Here is a 19,535-nt window from a genome sequence, read left to right as displayed (position 1 = left end):
CGATGTCTGGCTTGCAATCCTGCTCTTTATTTAGCAAATCCAAAGTTTATCTCTGATCACTGTTGGCCGTGACCACCCGTACATTAAAGGTCCCATGACATGAAAATCTCACTTTATGAGGTTTTCTAACATAAATATGAGTTCCCCTAGCCTGCCTATGGTCCCCCAGTGGCTAAAACTTGCGTTTGGTGAAAAATGAGCACTAGCTGTTCTGCTCGCCTTTGAAAAAACGGAGGCTCAAGCGCGCTGATTTGGAATGTCTTTATTTATGTCGTCATAAAGCATCTAAGCTCCTCCCCTTACTCTGCCTGGCCCGCCCAGAGACCTTGGCCCACCAATGAGACACGACCGTGCGAGCGCCACATGTGTGTGTCAATACACACACTGTAACAAGTGTTTCTTGTCGGTTCTTTGACGTCTCTTGTATTTCCACAACGAGACAGTGGGGGTTATCTGAGCCATGGTTGAGAAGGAATTGGGGGAAAGGAACTTTGGCTTTGACTCGCTGAAGTACATGAACTGCGACATGCCGCCGGTTGCCGTGAGGCACCATCTCCTGGCAGCGGGCAGCCGGCAGCAGGAAGAAAGTGGAAGAACCAGAGACGTTGCAGAACCCGACAAAGTCGTTTGTGATTCATAATATAGTCATAATATGCGTTACTTGTTTAGTTTGCGTGTGTTTAAACAGATGGAGGCACACACGTGCGCCTGCATTCATTCATTCTTTTAACACTCACTCGCGGTAAAACTATGTTTTCTCACAATCAAATACTCATCAATCCTAAAAGTAATGGATTTTGTGCACAATGTCTGTCAAGAAAATATGTGTTTGCTGTACAGTGTTTGCAGATGCATTGATTTAAATACAAATTATTACCGCTGTATCAGCTGTTCTTTCCCAAATTATAAGAGCTGTGTATCACATTCAAACTTGGATTATTGAAGCTGTCGTTCTGCATTATAATTAAATGATGATAAATCTGCAAGCCTTTTGCGCATGAACATAGGAATTGCAGAATCCAGCTGCTTGTTAATGGGTTGAGGTGATAAGCCATATCACCTAAACCCACCCTCCTACCCACCACACCCCTACCCACCCTAACCCACCCCCCCAGGTCATCATTTATCGTAAAATGAGATTTTGTTTTGGAAGGCTGGGATATAGCCTACTTTGCTCGAGTGTATTATTGTTATTATTATTATTTTAACGTCTGGCATAGCCTACTACAGTGTTCATTCATGCAGCCCCTATGGAAAAAAAATATTTCCACAATCCACATCATCATAATATCAATATTCAATTAGGCAAGTAGTTTGCATGTATGTAATGTGTATAGCTTACTGTTGTGTAAGCTTATGTTGCAGTTCCGAGCTGCCATGGTACGTCAAAATAGCAACACCAACTGCGCTATCCGCTAGTGCACTTAGACCAGGTATTTGTCGGTCAGTTGCGCAACTGCTTTATCGATCTGTAAGATAGCACCATGTATCATTTGTGCCGGAATACGCCTCTGCTTTTCGCCGACCATCTCTCAGGGTGCAAGTTTAGTGGCGCAGGTTTGTGCGGGGGAAAATCAGCTTTTCTATTGTCTCTGATACACATAACAAACTGTGTGTGAATACGCCCTCGCTTATGATCCAGCATAAGGCCAAAGCGGCCTCAGCTCCTCCCCCTTGAACCACCCCCCTGACTGGCTGGGTCTTCGCACCTCCCACAGCCATTCTGGAGATGAAAGGATGAATGATGCATCATCAGTGACTCACTCATTGTTACCAGGAATCGTCATACTAATCACACACTCAACCACCTATTGGCCAGCAATACTAAAATCCTTTGAACAGGGATGCAAGTTAATTAACTCTACATTTTATGGTGTATGAAGGCAGACAGTGTGTTTGGATTTTCTTTAGTTTGAAGACATGGGAGTATTGAGTTGTTGACGTTACCATGAGATCATTTTAGAAATGTTAAGGTCTATCAACTCAACAAAACCATTCTCGACAGAGATGAATTGACAGGCAGGCAGTCAGACAGGCACGCAGTTAGATAATTCTCTATCAAAAACTCTATCTGTGTCTCCTCTGCTTGGCTGCTCCCCCAAATCTCTACTTTGCTATTCAACTGTGTCATCGGGGTGATTCCTGCGGGCCCTATCCCCATCTCTCACTCTCTCTTCTTAAGCCTCCTCTGTCTTCCCATGGCCAACCCTTCTCACTCTCCGAGTAGAGTCAACCAAGGGACTACAGCATGTCCACTTGGCTTCGAGGTGACTTCCTCCCCCCTTGTACACTTACATTACGGAGCTGGTGAACCCAAACTCATATGAACGTCAACATAGTAATCTATGCCATTTTACATCTGAGTGCCTTGTACGCACGTCACAACCAAGAGGTGGTGTGGACGCGTGGAACTCCAGGCAGCGGTTGACTGCGTTGTCTGCGAGAAAGTTGAGAATTTTCACTTATCGTGTAACGTCACGGTGTGTGTGTATGGTTAAGCTCCGTCTGAGCAGCAATTTATTTAATGTCTGCATCTGAGTGAGGATTAGGCTTCCTGGACACCTATAGTTTAATGCTATGGTGTTTGGCACATTTCATATGCAACATCATTCATTATCAACGCTCATACACAATGGGACGAAAAAAGTTTAACTACGGTTCTGTGGATCGTAACCATGGGGATAACATGCCCCCTCTTCTAAAACCACTTCCTAAAACCATTAAAAAAAAATTCAATCTCATAGTGTTTGAATTCCAGCTGACGCAGTGGGTTCACTTGCTCTTTAAAGGAGCATTTCACCGGTGCAGACATGAATATGTATTGAAATTGGGTCCTATATGTAGTCGAATAATAAAATAAAATTCTAATTTGGTGCCGTCTTGACCGAGAAAAGGCAGAAAGTGACTTTTTGGCGCTTGTGGATTGAAGACAACAACTCCCACCATGCACAGCTTCGCTGGCGGCCACTCCCGCTGATCATCTCCGCCTATCGGACACCTCCTTGTTCCATCTACTAATGGAACAAATCAGCGTGGAGCTTGAACCGACGTCACTAGAGTAGTGACGCTTGCACAGAAGCATACGGCCGACATCTTTCCTTATTCTGAGTGGAAATAGTAACATAGTTACGCCATTAAATGCGTTTATGTAAACATTTTTAGCGAGAAATGTGCATTTTAATTTCATAATGTTCGCTCGTTGAATTTGAAGGATGTTTGGTTTGATAGTTATGACGAAGAGGGAACGCTCCATTCACTTGCATGGACAGCGTCTCTGGTTGCTAAGCAACCTCAACGTCTTGGCGGACTATATTATTGTTATTTATATCCGAGATTATTTAATCTAAACCGATCTAAACTCTATCATGCACCCAAACATGGCGGCGTTTGGGTTTCCTACCTCGGACTCCTAAATCCAGCGCAGCCACAGGCGCCTTGGCGCGTTGAACCAATTTTTGTGACACACAATGATCAAGCGACAAGTTAGGCACGTTACATGCGTTTGGTGTGGCCGTTGCCCGTGTCCACCAAAAGCGTTTTTTTATGCGGTTTCACCCAAAAAATCGGCTTTGTGTGGACGGGGCCAAGAAGGCGAATACACGTCACCAAGACGGGGAGACAGCGCCAGGCGACTTACGCGGCGTAAGTCGCCTGGCGCTGTCTCCCCGTCTTGGTGACGTGTATTCGCCACTATCTGGCGTAACTTACGCCAGATAGTGGCGTAAGTTACGCCACTATCTGCCAATGGATTGTGGATGCCTGGGCTGATATAACAGTCTCCACTGTGGTCCAAGCTTTCACGAAGGCAGGAATAATCACTGAACTGCCAGGCAACAACAGCGACAATGACTCGGATAATGACGAGAGGAATCCGGGCATGTTGGATGCCGTAGGCCTACTCGCCCAACTGTTCAATTCGCACACACAAGAATTCGAGGAATTCGTAGACGGGGAATGAACTGAAAAGGTGAGTTTATTGTTAAGAGATATTGATCAGATATTGTTAATATGCACATTAACGTTTGAACATCGTTACCATGGGAGTGACCGGAGTTGTCAGAACGCTTAATAAAGTTTGACTTTATCTGACTGTTTTGTTGACATTCTCTATAGCACAGCTCGGTCTTGTCGATGCATAACACAACCCCAGTCAAACGTTTGACTGCAGTATCTTCTATTCTATGCGCCTAATAATCCGGTGCGCCCTATATATGAAAACAGTTCTAAAATAGGCCATTCATTAAAGGTGCGCCTTATAATCCGGTGTGCCTTATAGTACGGAAAATACGGTAGTCCTCGTTTGTATTTCTTTCGAAATGGTGAACTTTTGCATGGAGCCATCTTCTATGTCAGATCCAGTACCCTCCGCCAATGTACTTCAGTTTTATCAACAGCCTCTGTTATCTTAGCTTCAGACGCTGTGGATGTTAGTTTCTGCTGGTGAAGTCCCACCCACTGGCACTGCTCTAATAGGTCTGTAGCGTCAGTGGGTCCCACCCCCTAGAGGGGGGTGGGACTAGTGGTTGTAGTCTTACGAGAATCATCTCTTCTTACACTTCCTGTTTTCTTGTACGCAAAAATCGTCATATTGCGTCATTAAAAACAGGAAGTGTTGGAGATCGATACGGATCTCTCCAGTCTCTCCAGAAAATAAGGGAATGATGCTAGACCATTCAAAAATATGCGGGGGGTTCTAAAAATACAAAGCTTATGTGAAATGGGTGAAGTTTCCCTTTAAGTGTTAAATACTCTTTTATATGCAAATGACAGAGTATTTTCAGTTTCACAAATGCACACGCATACATGTCTCCCGTCTGGTATAATGGACAAGCAGAGGCCCCTGTTATATGACTATGTTATTATCTGTCACCATGCTCATGTTATATCTGGAGCTGGGAGTTTGTGAATAGAAAAATGTCTGCACGCTTACGGTTGGGTTAAACAAGGTGATATAGACTGTAGTATAGACAAGACATGTCAAGTTGCTACTCGTTCCACTATCACCAGCATGTCTCTAGAACATCACAGTTGTGATCACGGTAGACCTATATCACATTCAAACTTGGATTATTGAAGCTGTCGTTCTGCATTATAATTAAATGATGATAAATCTGAAAGCCTTTTGCGCATGAACATAGGAATTGCAGAATCCAGCTGCTTGTTAATGGGTTGAGGTGATAAGCCATATCACCTAAACCCACCCTCCTACCCACCACACCCCTACCCACCCTAACCCACCCCCCCAGGTCCAGGAGCTGGTGGAGGACATCAAGCACTCACTGGATCTCCGGCTGCAGGAGCTGGACTGGATGGACGAGACCACCAAGGAGGCAGCCAGAGCAAAGGTAGCATGCAGAGCTTCACCAAGGAGGCAGCCAGAGCCAAGGTAGCATGCAGAGCTCCACCAAGGAGGCATCCAGAGCCAAGGTAGCATGCAGAGCTTCACCTTAAAGGAAGCCCCCAATGCTACAGTATCTGTATCAGGGCTCAAAGGGCCCCAGCTATCAGTGACATTGAGGGATGGCCTAATCCAGATCTCCCGTCTGGATGCAGCCTGGTTAGGCAGCTACACGCTGAAGATCACTGCTCTAATATTTTTACAATCTCAAATCCTTAATCCTTTTAGAGAGCCGGGCTGAATATAAAGTGGCCCACTGTAATCCTATTACTGGGGCTGGCCTGATTAGTGTGTGTGTGTGTGTGTGTGTGTGTGTGTGTGTGTGTGTGTGTGTGTGTGTGTGTGTGTGTGTGTGTGTGTGTGTGTGTGTGTGTGTGTGTGTGTGTGTGTGTGTGTGTGTGTGGTCTCCAGGCTGTTGGGGGAGTGGGGGGTACAGGGTCAGTCCCTGCTGTGTTTAAAGGTCGCATCCAATCACAGGTTTGTACTTGTTGCTGTTGACATGAATTCATTTGAATGGGTGAATATGTCTTGACTTGATTCCCATCCCTCTCTCTCTGTCTCTGTCTCTCTCCCCCGTCCCCTCCACTTTGTTTATCATCCCCTCCTCCTCACCCCCTGTCTCCTGCAGCTCCAGCATATGATGGTGATGACGGGATATCCAGATTTCCTGCTTAAACCAGAGCTCATCGACCAGGAGTACGGGGTGAGAGAACAATGGGCATCCTACCGTCCTTCTCCTCCGTCACTTAATTTGTCATACACCACCCCCTCAAAGCCCCACATGTTTATTCTAATCCCCTCCCTCTGCTCACCCCTTCCCTGCTTGTACCTTCCTCAATCTTCTTCTTGTTCTACTTCTGGTGTTTGTTGCGCCGCAGTTTGAGGTGGATGAGAAGAGCTACTTCAAGAACATCCTCAACAGCATCAACTTCAACATCAAGATGTCTGTTAAGAAAATTCACAAGGAGGTGGACAAGACTGCGTGAGTCTCTCTCTCTCTCTCTCTCTCTCTCTCTCTCTCTCTCAGTAGACACATAAATACGAGTTGCAAAGTCCAGTCAATCATTTTAATAGAAGTCCTCCCCCTCACTGCTGCCGAGGTGTGTTACTACATTATTTTTGATAAATAAACCAAAAGAAACAGAAATAAAGCCCAAACGTCTGCAGCACCATCTCTCTGATCCCCTTTAACAAGGGCATCTCTGGCCTGCGTACCGGATCGATGGGGCTTTCTGGGGATTATCACACAGGATGTGCACTGCTATTTTCGATAGATATTTGGTCCATTTACACAGGGAAAGTGGGACCCTGGGACCACAGACGGTGACTCTGTTTAGAGCAGGAGGATTAGAACATACTTGGTAATACTTCAGAGTCTGCTCGGGCCTTCAGTCGCTTCTGAATGAAGGCGATACCAGATCCAAATCTCCAGGGGGGATTTAGATATTGGGATTGGGCCTGTGTGTGTTTGTTTTTCCACATATCTACACTACTAAATCCCCTTTCTATGCTGTGTGTTAATCCATGCTCTTCATCACTGTGACGCTGTCCCCCCCACAGCTGGCTCCTGCCCCCCCAGGCCCTGAATGCCTACTACCTCCCCAACAAGAACCAGATGGGTGAGTAGTGGCTCTACTCTCTGAAGGGCTGGTCCTCTCTCTGATCTCCCTGCATGCACATGCACGCACGCACGCACACACGCACGCACGCACTCACTCACTCACTCACTCACTCACTCACTCACTCACTCACTCACTCACTCACTCACTCACTCACTCACTCACTCACTCACTCACTCACTCACTCACTCACTCACTCACTCACTCACTCACTCACTCACTCACTCACACATGGAAGGTCAAAAGGGTCTAAACTACGCCTCATTATAGACATGAATTCTTTCAAATCGACGTTAAGCATGCCGTTTGAATGTTCGTAGCGTTATTTTATGGCGCTTATCCTCAATGACGTAAGAGATGCTTTTCAACACTTTGATAACACTCCAATGAGCTTCTCCTCTTGACTCTCTCAGCCAGTAAGAATGATACTCTCTCAGCCAATCAAAGAGTGTCCAGAACACTGTCTTCTACACTGCCGTGGAGTTGTGGAAAAGTGAACCACTAAAACGGGATTAATGTACAACGACCAAAAATACTGAAAGCCTAACACTGTGTTTGAAGTAGCTGTAAATGAATTAATATCAACAGGGAGGTGTGGTTTGAACCCTTGAGGCCTTCCATACACAAATGCAAACAAACAAATTGAGCCACACGTGTGTGGCTCAATTTGTTTGTGTGCATTTGTGAAAGTGTGTGCGTGTCTCTGTACCCACGTGCTAGCATGCATGATGTGTGCGTGAACCCAGAGATACGCACACACACACAAATCCATTTCTGGAGACTGTAACCTCACCCATTATCATTCTGCTCCATGGGCCGACCCTGCATTACTCCTAATGCAACTACACCCAGTCGGTGTTTGACGAGTCCATCCCTCTGACTTTACAAAATATAATAACTCCCAAACCCACACACAGACCAACCGTTCCTCAAATGCCATGGGGGAGATCACAGGGCTGCACCCGCACAGCGAGACGGGCCCTCCGTCAGAAGCAGGCTAACTGACGCATTCAGTAGAGTGACAGAGGAGGCCGCCAATGAAGTTCTCAGACACTTGTTTCCAACTAAAACACAAAACCGTCAACGGCCCGATTACATTTAGTACACTAATGGGAGAGTGATGTCAACCTTATCGTACTCTCCACCATTTCATCAGTTTCCCCCCGGCCGCCTTAGCCTTCCCCGCAGGTAGAACTGAGACGTCATCCCCCCCCCCCCTCCCACGACCTGCCCCCCTTGGTCGCCCTGCTGGGTTTAATCTCTTGGAGAAAATAAATCAATGGCGAGTAGGAGAGTTTACGGCAAAGGACAAAGAGAGCCGGACACACACACACACACGCACAGGCACAGGCACAGGCACAGTCACAGACACAGACACACACACAGACACACACACACATAGACAGGCTATTTCAATGTTTAAACCAGGACAAAATATATCTAAAAGCTTGAATAATAACAGGTTTGTAATGAACAGAACAGATAGCGATGTTTGTTCCTTCGTAACGTCCGTCCTCCAGGAAGTGTGTTTCCTCTCCTTGGTCAATAGCGTGAGCACTTCTGTGTGTTTCATCATCTACAACCCTTATTTCTGCTTGGTGATCATCAGAAGCCGATGAGGGATCCAAAGCCACATCCCCAACCAGCTGTTCCTATGTGATATTGTAGTTTTGAAATTTGCAGGATGAAATAACAATTTTTTTTTAACAAATTGAACCGTTTAAGAATATTAAGTAGAAAAGGATAGAAACGCAATTCTGCAGACGGCGCACTGGGCTGGCCTGGTTCATTTATCAGGGATATGCACTATGAAGTATTAAGAAAAAACAGTTGAATGAAAATGACGATTATCCACAGCTTGAAATGATGTACCTGGGCCCGCCCTAACACACACTAATAATCCACTTTCTATAGTGACCAATGGTCCCCCTCAATGCTTCTCCCTTGACTCTTTCCTCCTGCCACCTGGAGTTATTGATTATCATTGTTTCACATGGTCTCTCTCTTTCTCTTTCTTCTCTCTCGCTCTCTCTCAGTCTTTCCTGCAGGAATCCTCCAGCCGACTCTCTATGACCCTGAGTTCCCACAGTAAGTGAAGCTCTTCCCTGTCCTCACTTGTCTTCTCTACACCTCTCTTCCTTTCTCTTCATCTCTTCTCTCGTCTTCCTTTCATCTTTCCTCCCTGCATCTATCTCCTCGGCTGAGAGGGGGGGGCTGAGGGGTGGAGGGGAGGGGGGCTAAGGGGTGTGGCAGGGTGGAGGGGGGGGGGCTGAGGGGTGGGGTGGGGTGGAGGGGGGTATGGGGGCCTCCGAGTGATTAAGGCGTCAGCCACTGTCATGTTGCCTCACACAGCGCCCCGTTAGTACACCTGATTAAATCCAATCAACTCCCCACCAAGAGCTCAATAACTGAAAGCTTAACTTAATGGAAGTGTTATGGAGAGAGGCGTCTCCCACAAACAAACAGCTCCCCTCTCACTGTCACGTTACTGGCTGCTGTGTCATCTGTGTTATTGTGCTGGAGTGAATTAACTCACTGTATAAATGTATACTTACATTACATATTCAGAGGTATTTTATGACTTGAACCCTCATTGGCAACTGAACCTGCAAAATAACAAGACTTCGCCAATCTCAAACTACAGTAGAAAGTTACAAAAAACATCAATCCACCCTTTTTCCAACACTGAAAAGTTCCCAAATTAAATCCCCATGAGTTCATGTATTTATAAATAAGATAGTTTCTTGTTGATCCACTGTCAACCAGGTTGTGATTGAGTGGTCTATTGAAATACTACTGTATTACATTTGGCCTCTTAATATAAACACATCGTATTTATAAAGATTTAGATATGCTTTGTGCTAACCCTATATGTATTTATTAAAGTGATTCATATTAATATAGAGGGTGTAGCTCTGTGGTTATTATAGTGAATCATATTCATATAGAGGGTGTAGCTCTGTGTTTAAATAATGAATTATATTCCCATAGAGGGTTTAGCTCTGTTTATTATAGTGAATCATATTCATATAGAGGGTGTAGCTCTGTGTGTATTATAGTGAATCATATTCATATAGAGGTTATAGCTCTATGTGGTTATTATAGTGATTTGTATTCGTATAGAGGGTATAGCTCTATGTGGGTAGTATAGTGAATCCTTTTCATATACAGGCTATATCTCAGTGTGGTTATTACGGTGAATCACATTCATTTAGAGCAGGGGTCAGCAACCTTTTCAACATGCAGTGCCAGTGATACATTTTCTCGTTAATGAGTGTGCCTTAAGCAACAATATACTAAATATTAAGCTGAACTATGACACAGCAACCAAAAACATTTCCAGAAGCCCTGGAATTTTATTATTTCCATATAGTCCACAATCATGCATCAACATTTAAAAAAAAATATATATATATATTTGCAACATGGGCTTACAAATTATAATTACATAGGTCCAATCTTAAAACACCACTTTCAGAAACTCATTCAGAAAAATATTTGCACTGTGAGAAATGTAAAAAACAAAGTATATGAGAATGTTGGAACCATCCACATCAATATCTTTAAGACATGTACAGCTTTGCAAAACCATGACAAGGCGATGCATACAGGCCACTTGCAACAATATTTTAAATATTGTCTATTACTCACGACAAACTATTAATTGATCCCATTTCAGAACACTGCTTTCAGTAACTCATTTAAACATATTTGCACTCGGAGGAAATGGCCCAAACAGAATAAAGTGCAAAAAAAATCGGTACTAATGATTATGCTGCCGCTTTGTGCTTCAATATTTTTTATAAAAAATGAAAATTATTATTATTATTTATTTTTGTGCCAGTGATTATGCCGCCACCTGCCAGTGGTGGCACGCATGTCTAGGTTGCCTACCCCTGATATAGAGGGTGTAGCTCTGGTCAGTGTAGTGAATCATATTCATATAGAGGGTGTAGCTCTGTGTTGTGTGGTAGGTATAGTGAATCAAATTCATATAGAGGGTGAAGCTCTATGTGGGTAGAATAGTGAATCTGATTCATACAGAGGGTGTAGCTCTGTGCTTGCCAATACAATGAGGGCCTGACTTTTCTATGGCAGCCTGGACTTGTGGAGTTTGGCTCCCATACGTCTTAAGAGCTGGCGGAGCATGAGGATGAGGTTGGCAACAGCTACCCTAGAGAACAAATTTGGAGAGCACTTTTTTATTTGCTTAGTATTCCCCTTTGTCCTAATGAGAACAAGGGGGGGGGGGGCACACACACCAGACACAGTACCCACAAGGGAACAAACCACGCACACACCACAGAACACAAACACACACACATGAACACACACACACAAACACATTCAAATGCACAGAGACCCCCCACACACACACACACACACACACACACACACACACACACACACACACACACACACACACACACACACAAAGTACATACAGGAAAAACAAACAGTACCACACCACGCAGCCACATGCAGCCACACACACACTGAGGTCCATTGCTGTGCAGTCAGCCATAACTCCTGAGCTCATGCCCCCACACAGGAGCTGTTCATCGTCCGTGAGCCGCCCTCATCACCACCAGCAGATGATTGGAGCTGGCGGAGCGTGGACTCAATGTTAGCCCACGCTCCTGTGTCTTCATTAGCTCTGATCAGGACTTTGTTTCAACCCCCGCTCTTGCACACTGCTAATTATTAATGAGCCTTATTAGTCCCTGGGATTCTACACCTGTGTGTGTGTGTGTGTGTGTGTGTGTGTGTGTGTGTGTGTGTGTGTGTGTGTGTGTGTGTGTGTGTGTGTGTGTGTGTGTGTGTGTGTGTACTTGCATGCGTCCGTGAATGCATGCGTGGTTGGGTGCATATAGGTGGCAAAAAGCATTTACCTGTGCTTAAGATATTACAGCATTCATTTCTCTCTCTCTCTCTCTCTCTCTCTCTCTCTCTCTCTCTCTCTCTCTCTCTCTCTCTCTCTCTCTCTCTCTCTCTCTCTCTCTCTCTCTCTCTCTCTCTCTCTCTCCAAATGACTCACTCTCTCTCTCTCTCTCCAAATGACTCACTCTCTCTCTCTCTCCAAATGACTCACTCTCTCTCTCACCTGTGCTTGCCTCACCATCACTCGTCTGCAGTTAAGCTTCAATCAGTTTAGTTTGGAGGGCATGGCGGCATGGCGGTCGCAACAACTAGCTGTCCCAAAGTCATTTTCAGCCCTTGCCATTGTGAGTTAATCCCAGTGCTCTGTCCATTACCTCCAATATCTTCATTGTCCACATGGATAACCCCCTCTAAACTGAGTGAAGTGTCCCCAGTCTGAAGACCTCTCCCTGAGTGAAGTGTCCCCAGTCTTAAGACCTCTCCTCTCTCCTCTGAGTGAAGTGTCCCCAATCTGAGGACCTCTGAGTGAAGTGTCCCCAGTCTGAAGACCTCTCTCTTCTGAGTGAGATTTCCCCAGTCTGAAGACCTCTCCTCTCTCCTCAAGGTCCCTGAACTACGGGGGCATTGGCGCCATCATAGGCCACGAGCTGACTCACGGCTATGACGACTGGGGTAAGACCTCTACTCCCCACCATGTAATGCAAGAATGCTTCAGGCCTTAAGTCAGAGATCTGCAACCACAGAGGATGTATTACATCCTGCCTGTTGCTGTAGTTCTGGTTCAGTCTATTATGAGGGCATTAGAGTCACTGGCATTTCTTACAAGTATTGCCAGGATGTTAATGATACCAAAGTTAAATGTGTTGCTCTGTCCAACTATCAATCTTTAATTCATTGTATGTGAAAAATAGACCTTCATTTAAAGCATTAGATGTACCATTCCACCGCACATTTTACCTTGTACCTTACAGTCATCCACCCACTAGTATTAGTGTATTTCAGCTGCTTATTTTGGAGGGAAGGATGAAAACTGAGATGGACTGAAGACCAATAGCATAAGAAGCAGGCAGTGTTTGGTGAGGAGCAACATGGCTGGCAGGAGTCCGTGTGCCATGAAGGGCCCTAACCATGCCCCAGCCTTTGACCCCCTCAGTCATGCAATGGTTCATGTCCCCAGGGGGCCAATACGATCGCCACGGCAACCTCAAGCAGTGGTGGACGCAGGACTCCTACAGAAAATTCCAGAAGAAAGCTGAGTGTATTGTGAAGCTCTACGATAATTTCACTGTCTACAACCAGAGGGTGCGCATGTCGGAAATACTAATACACACACACTAACACACTCACTTACTCACACACTCATACAATCACACGCACACATACACATTCAATGCCTACAGCCAGAGGGTGGGCATGTCGGAATCACTAACACACACATTTTTTGTTTGTTCATGTAGTTTGTGTGAAACAGGTTTAATTTTATTTATTTGTGCTTCATAAGACAAATTCCTACAACTCAGTTAGTTTTTGTTTGTTAATCTCTTGCAAACTTGACTTAAAAATAAAGTCAGTGTACTTTCCAGTTCAGTCACTTTGTTTTTTTTGTTTGTTGTTGCCAGAAAACGGAAGAGCCAGGTTCCTCTTGACTAATCAAAGCTTCACCTGAGAAAAGGAGTCCCTTGTGTTCATTTGGTCCATGTGTTGGAGGCTCAGACCTTTTCATCTCTCTTCTTAGGTGAATGGTCGTTTGACGCTGGGGGAGAACATTGCAGACATGGGAGGCCTAAAGCTTTCCTATTACGTGAGTCATACCACCTGCAAGTGTTGTGGGAACACAACCGGGCCATCACCTTTTGGAAGTGATCATTGATACCATCCGGAAATAATATTCATCCAGTCGCTCTATCACTATCGCTGTTCATCACACCATCTGCTGTGCCCACCTTAATGTCTCAATCACCAGGCCTATCAGAAGTGGGTGAGGGAGCATGGCCCAGAGAGACCCCTCCCTGGGCTCAAGTACACCCATGAGCAGCTCCTGTTCATCGCCTTCGCCCAGGTACCTTCAGCCGTCAACACCACAGCACCACAACACTCACTTACCTGAGGCCCAAATGCCGCGTTTCCACCGAGCAGTGCGGGACAGTGTGGTACGGTTAGGTACGGTTAGGTGCGGCTCAGAAGGGGAAAGCTCAGTCATGGCTTGTGTTTCCAGCCCCGACAGTACCCTAAAGGAAGGGCGGGGTTTAAGCTGGATGGCGATAGTCGCAGCAGCTACGTAAGCATTGTGACATCATAGCAGAGCAACGCAGTGTATCCTGCTAATAAATTCAATGAAAAAGCAGAACGTGACACATGAAACAAAGAGCAACAATGTAGGACGTCCAAGAAGGACGACAAACTTTTTCACGACATTCTCTTCAATAAACAAAGCTTTCGCCGTTGTCCAGAAATACCTTGCGGGTACTGTGTTTGTTTGTCATTATCCCCCTGTTGCACGGAAGTGACCATTCTGTCAACCAAACAACGGATGGCTTGTGTAGCTCTACCTTTTCGGCACCCTTTCAGACTGCTTGGTACCCAAAGAGAGAAGTACCGAAAAATAGGTACGGCTCAGCGCGGCTCAGGGCACTTAATGCCGGACCATGCCCAACTTTTGGCGGTGGAGACGCAAACCGTGCCGCTCTTTACCGCACCACACTGTAAGGCACCGCTCGTTGGAAACGAGCCATAAGAGTAAAACTAATTTACCTGAGGCCCTTAGATTACAACTCACTAACATTAGGGCCTTGGAGTACAACTCAGGTACCTGAGGCTCTGAGAGAGAGAGTGTGTGTGTGTGTGTGTGTGTGTGTGTGTGTGTGTGTGTGTGTGTGTGTGTGTGTGTGTGTGTGTGTGTGTGTGTGTGTGTGTGTGTGTGTGTGTGTGTGTGTGTGTGTGTGTGTGTGTGTGAGTCTGTCAGTGTGTCTGTCAGTGTGTGTGTGTGTGTGTGTGTGTGTGTGTGTGTGTGTGTGTGTGTGTGTGTGTGTGTGTGTGTGTGTGTGTTACATAATCAATGTTTATATGTGGTCAGAATTGGTGCATGAAGCGAAGGTCCCAGTCCATCTACCTGCAGCTTCTGACCGACAAACACGCCCCCGAGCACTACAGGTACACATCTTATTACTTGACTTAAATTGACTTAATAAATACAAAAGATTACAGAGCACATAAATTATAGATGTAAACAGATGGAATAATAACAGGGGCCAAGGTATTACAACGATATCAAACTATTTGGGGCCAACAACTTTTTTTCGGGTCGCCACCACACCTCACAGTACCACCTCATCACAGCCTACTGGGTATACAGACCAAACCAGTACCACCTCATCACCACCCACTGGGTCTACAGACCAAACCAGTACCACCTCACCACTGCCAACTCAATCTTCAGACCAAATCAGTACGGCCTCATCACCGCCAACTGGGTCTACAGACCAAACCAGTACCGCCTCATCAATGCCCACTGGGTCTATAGGGCAAGCCAGTACTGCCTCATCACTACCCACTGGGTCTAGAGACCAAACCAGTACCACCTCATCACCGCCCACTGGGTCTACAGAACAAACCAGTACCACCCCGTCACCGGCCACTGGGTCTACAGACCAAACCAGTACTGCCTCATCACCGCCTACTCAGTCTACAGCACAGACATGGACCAAAACATCAGACACAGGGTTCAAGACAAAAAATATATTTTAATTTTGATCATTAAAATGTTAAACTTTTAAAACTTCTCAAACAAACACTATTATTAACAAATATGTAAACAAAAGCACTAATAAAGCTGCATAACATAACTTTTGCGATAAAACAGGAGGATAAGAGGAAACGATAAATCACCAAAGACCACTTTGTGCTGTGTTTTTCATTGACCTGTTTGATATGTCCTGTTTGCAATGAACATTAAGCAATAAGATAAAGAAGCAATATCTTGCCATCAAAGGTTATAGTGCATGTTTGAAACAATTATTCACAAAGTCAGACATTCCTAGTCACATCATATATTTTTTCGATTCAAAAGCATGAAAATGTTCTATGTTCAGTAGTCTTTGTTAATACTGTTAGTATTTGGGTCACTGTAAAGCTTTGGGCCTTAGTGAAGCAAAATGTGCAAAAAAAAACCATAGAAGACAAATAAACCTGAAATTATTTGACCTACATTTAATTAGTGACAAGGTACTGTTACATTCAACAATCTTACTTATATGTTATAGCAGGCCTGTCGGACAAGTTACTCCTCCACACTTCGTCAAGTGTGCATGTGCCAAGCAGCTCACACACAGCACGCACACACACACAGCACCGCACACACGCACACAAACACACACCACATACACACACCGCACACACATGCACACATGCACGCACCCACACACACACACTCACAGACACACAGGTGACACACTTGCAGCTGAGACGTTGTCTATAAACACTTTTTTAATTTATCAGGTGAGTTTTCTTTCTTTCTTTCTTTATTATTCTATACAAACGTTGGGACCTATCTCCTTCCTCAAATTTTCACCTAGAGACTCCATTCAAATTTTAAAATGTTCAGAATAGCTTGGAATCACGTGCTTCTTTTCAGAATTTTTTAATATTTTATACTTTAAGATATTCTACTTTTAAATATTTCTTTTTTTAACATGGGAGTCAATGGGTCTTCACCAAGTCTGGTACTTCACCTATTTAAGACGTAACTAAATCAATTTTCAACCGTTTATCTTCGTTCAAACCATTTAACAATTCTACATACATGGATCTTCAATAATATGTAAACGGAATTTCGATAGCATTTAAACTTTATTCAAAATCACAGTTTTAGTTTCATACCGGCTTAGTTTTCAGCTGTTTTCATTGAAGACGTCTGCCCATTCTAACACTCCTACTTCTTAAGACATCGTAACTCAATAATTTTTCAACCGTTTACCTTCGTTCAAACCATTTAACAAATCGACATCCTTGTATCTTCAAAAAAATCCAAACGGAATTACGTTATCATTTAAACTTTATTCAGAATCACAGTTTTAGTTTCATACCGTGTGAGTACCAGATGTGTACGGCTGCCAGATCGGCTCGGGGGTCCTAGATGCGCAATAATGACGCACTTCCTGTAAACAATGTCATTAAATGCGCATGCGCGTCACTCAGTAGCCGGTGTGTCAGCGCTTTTCCGCTCTTATGTCAGTGTGTGTGCCCGTGTGTGTATCCAAACACATACACTGCAATTCACATACACACATACAGCTGAATGTGATAATACATTATATACATTCTTATAGGCCTACCTTGACATTTTTGCTATTTTACAGATGTTTTTTAAATTATAGAGCAAAGATACCCCTAGTGGAAACAAGGAAAATTGTAAATTTTTTTATTGTTATTAGTTGTATAGGCAAGGATACAATTCATTGAACATCTGGAAAATCATAAAAAAAAATCAATTTCCAAGGAATAGGATGAATATCTAATATGAACACATTCATGAATTCATCCTCAATTCACCATGGGAACTAAACATGCCGTTTTTTATGGATTTACATTTAGCTGTTCCTCAGTTGTATCAATGTATTGTCTTACTTATTCTGTTTTGTATGAGCAAATAAAATCTCAATCATATGACTGTCCAAGGTCTTCATTTTTCAGTTAATAGAAACTAGAAAATACTGTCTTAATATCTAACTTTAACAATGCCGATCCTTACTTTAACATATGTGAAAATAAAAATATGCATTCATCAGTGCTTTTAGACGTGTTTCCAATGGCTTTGTGAGAGAACGGGCTCCGTTCGAGGAAATCACAACCAAAACTGATTGAGCACCGTTTATGAACAACCCTTCCGGGTTTTGTCCATTGGCTTGTGTCGATACGTCAAGTGTCGATACGTCATCTGTAAGTGCAGGACCCCGAACCGATCTGGCAGCCAAACACATCTGGTACTCACACCGGCTTCGTTTTCAGTTGGTCTCATTGATTTACGTTGACGCTAGCACGTGAGGACGTTCAGCAGTGTTGCCAGATTGGGCTTCTTTTGGAGGACGTTCAGGCAGTGTTGCCAGATTGGGCTGTTTTTCGCACTCTATTGGGCTACTTTTAATCATGCATCGACTCGCTATTCTCTTAAAAACACGCACGCACGCACGCACACACACACACAAGCAGTGCAGGGAAATGCATTTGACCTTTCAGATTCTTCAGTTCAATTCATTTTACATTTCTGCATTTTTAGCAATGCTTTGCGCATTTCATTCAGCTGTCACTTTATTTGTTTCCAACCATTTACATTTTCTTAAATGGTGTGCATGTTCACATTGTTTACTCCATTTAGACTTACCCGTCTACTTAACTTTTGTTCAAATCCATTCACTTGATTTAAGGCATTTAACGTTTCTTTATGTCTTAATCTATGTGGCTTTATTAAAAAATATTTTGAACCTCACTTTGTACTACAGCACTCAACACATTTTATGCAGGAAATGCATTTTCTATTTTTTTATTATTACTCCCCTCCTTGAGCATCCCGCAATGTCTTGCTATATTGATATCCCCCCCCTCCCATGTTCCGTATGTTTTAACGGCCCCGCCGTCAACAATCTCTCCCAGGTAAGACGTTCTGTCTCAAGACTGTAGAAATTGCGCTAAAATAAGTGAAAAGACTATTTCTCACATCAACAACGCAACGGCGTTGTTGACGTGAAAATTCTAACATCGTGATAATAAATTCTAATAAAATCGCGCTGACCGGCATATCAACAAACAAGTCACGTGATCTTAAAGAGACGGCGTCCCTATAACACAGAACAAAAGCATGTCAATAACACAGTATGTTGAATTATGTCTATAGAGTCCAGCACAGGACTTCACTTTAAAATGTCAATGCACTTATCAGCCCTGAATAACAGTAAAAACTATTTAATAATTAATTTGCATTGAAAAATTACCCCTGTTAATTACAACTACAGGTTGAGCGTGTGCAATGCATGGGCGAAAACACTAGTTCAAATAATAATGGAGAGAGAGACCACACATCGTATAGGTTATGTGTAATCATTTAACTATTTTGGTCGTTTAGTGTGTGGAAATCAGTTAACTTCTGTTAAATTCTGTTGAATGGATGTTTGCCGCTGGTCAAATTTCAGTCACAGAGTAAAGGATAGAACATGTTGTTTAGGTCGTAGGAGGGATCAGAGCTGACCAGAGCCCATCATACTCAGAATCGGCCACTGGACGACCTTTAACCCCTAACCATTGACCTCTTCCCCCTCTCTCTCTCAGAGTGATCGGCAGCGTGTCCCAGTTCGACGAGTTCTCCCGCGTGTTCCACTGTCCCAAAGGATCCCCCATGCACCCTGCGGAGAAGTGCTCCGTGTGGTGACCCCCCCCCCCCCCCCCACCACCACCAACCCCCCAACTACCCCACCAACCCCAACACCTCCTCATACTGCATGCTCTGTTGGCTCAGTGGCTCCTCCTCTGTGTTTGTGTCTCAGTCATGGTTCATCATCTCAGTAAAACACAGGCTGGCCCATGTGGCCAGGGGCGGTAGGCGTGTTCTAGATTTGTGTCCATGGCTACAGTAACCAACCCCCCCCCCT

General features: G+C 44.3%; 1 protein-coding gene across 1 annotated transcript in view; it reads left to right on the top strand.

Annotated features, from left to right (window-relative positions):
• Window positions 1-19,315, top strand: part of LOC130406501 (endothelin-converting enzyme-like 1) — a 62,520-nt gene extending 43,205 nt beyond the window's left edge. The window contains exons 7-17 of the mRNA XM_056612119.1: window positions 5,247-5,345; window positions 6,027-6,101; window positions 6,277-6,380; window positions 6,959-7,017; window positions 9,054-9,105; window positions 12,503-12,570; window positions 13,076-13,200; window positions 13,634-13,699; window positions 13,862-13,957; window positions 14,972-15,048; window positions 19,216-19,315. Of these exons, the coding sequence (XP_056468094.1) occupies window positions 5,247-5,345; window positions 6,027-6,101; window positions 6,277-6,380; window positions 6,959-7,017; window positions 9,054-9,105; window positions 12,503-12,570; window positions 13,076-13,200; window positions 13,634-13,699; window positions 13,862-13,957; window positions 14,972-15,048; window positions 19,216-19,315 (921 nt within the window). The remainder of the gene's footprint in view (window positions 1-5,246; window positions 5,346-6,026; window positions 6,102-6,276; window positions 6,381-6,958; window positions 7,018-9,053; window positions 9,106-12,502; window positions 12,571-13,075; window positions 13,201-13,633; window positions 13,700-13,861; window positions 13,958-14,971; window positions 15,049-19,215) is intronic.
• Window positions 19,316-19,535: the final 220 nt, after the last annotated feature.

Source organism: Gadus chalcogrammus, chromosome 16 (assembly GCF_026213295.1).
Source record: "Gadus chalcogrammus isolate NIFS_2021 chromosome 16, NIFS_Gcha_1.0, whole genome shotgun sequence".
Lineage (NCBI taxonomy): Eukaryota > Metazoa > Chordata > Actinopteri > Gadiformes > Gadidae > Gadus > Gadus chalcogrammus.
The sequence above is the reverse complement of the archived record's forward strand: the minus strand, read 5'-3'. Positions and strand labels throughout refer to the sequence as shown.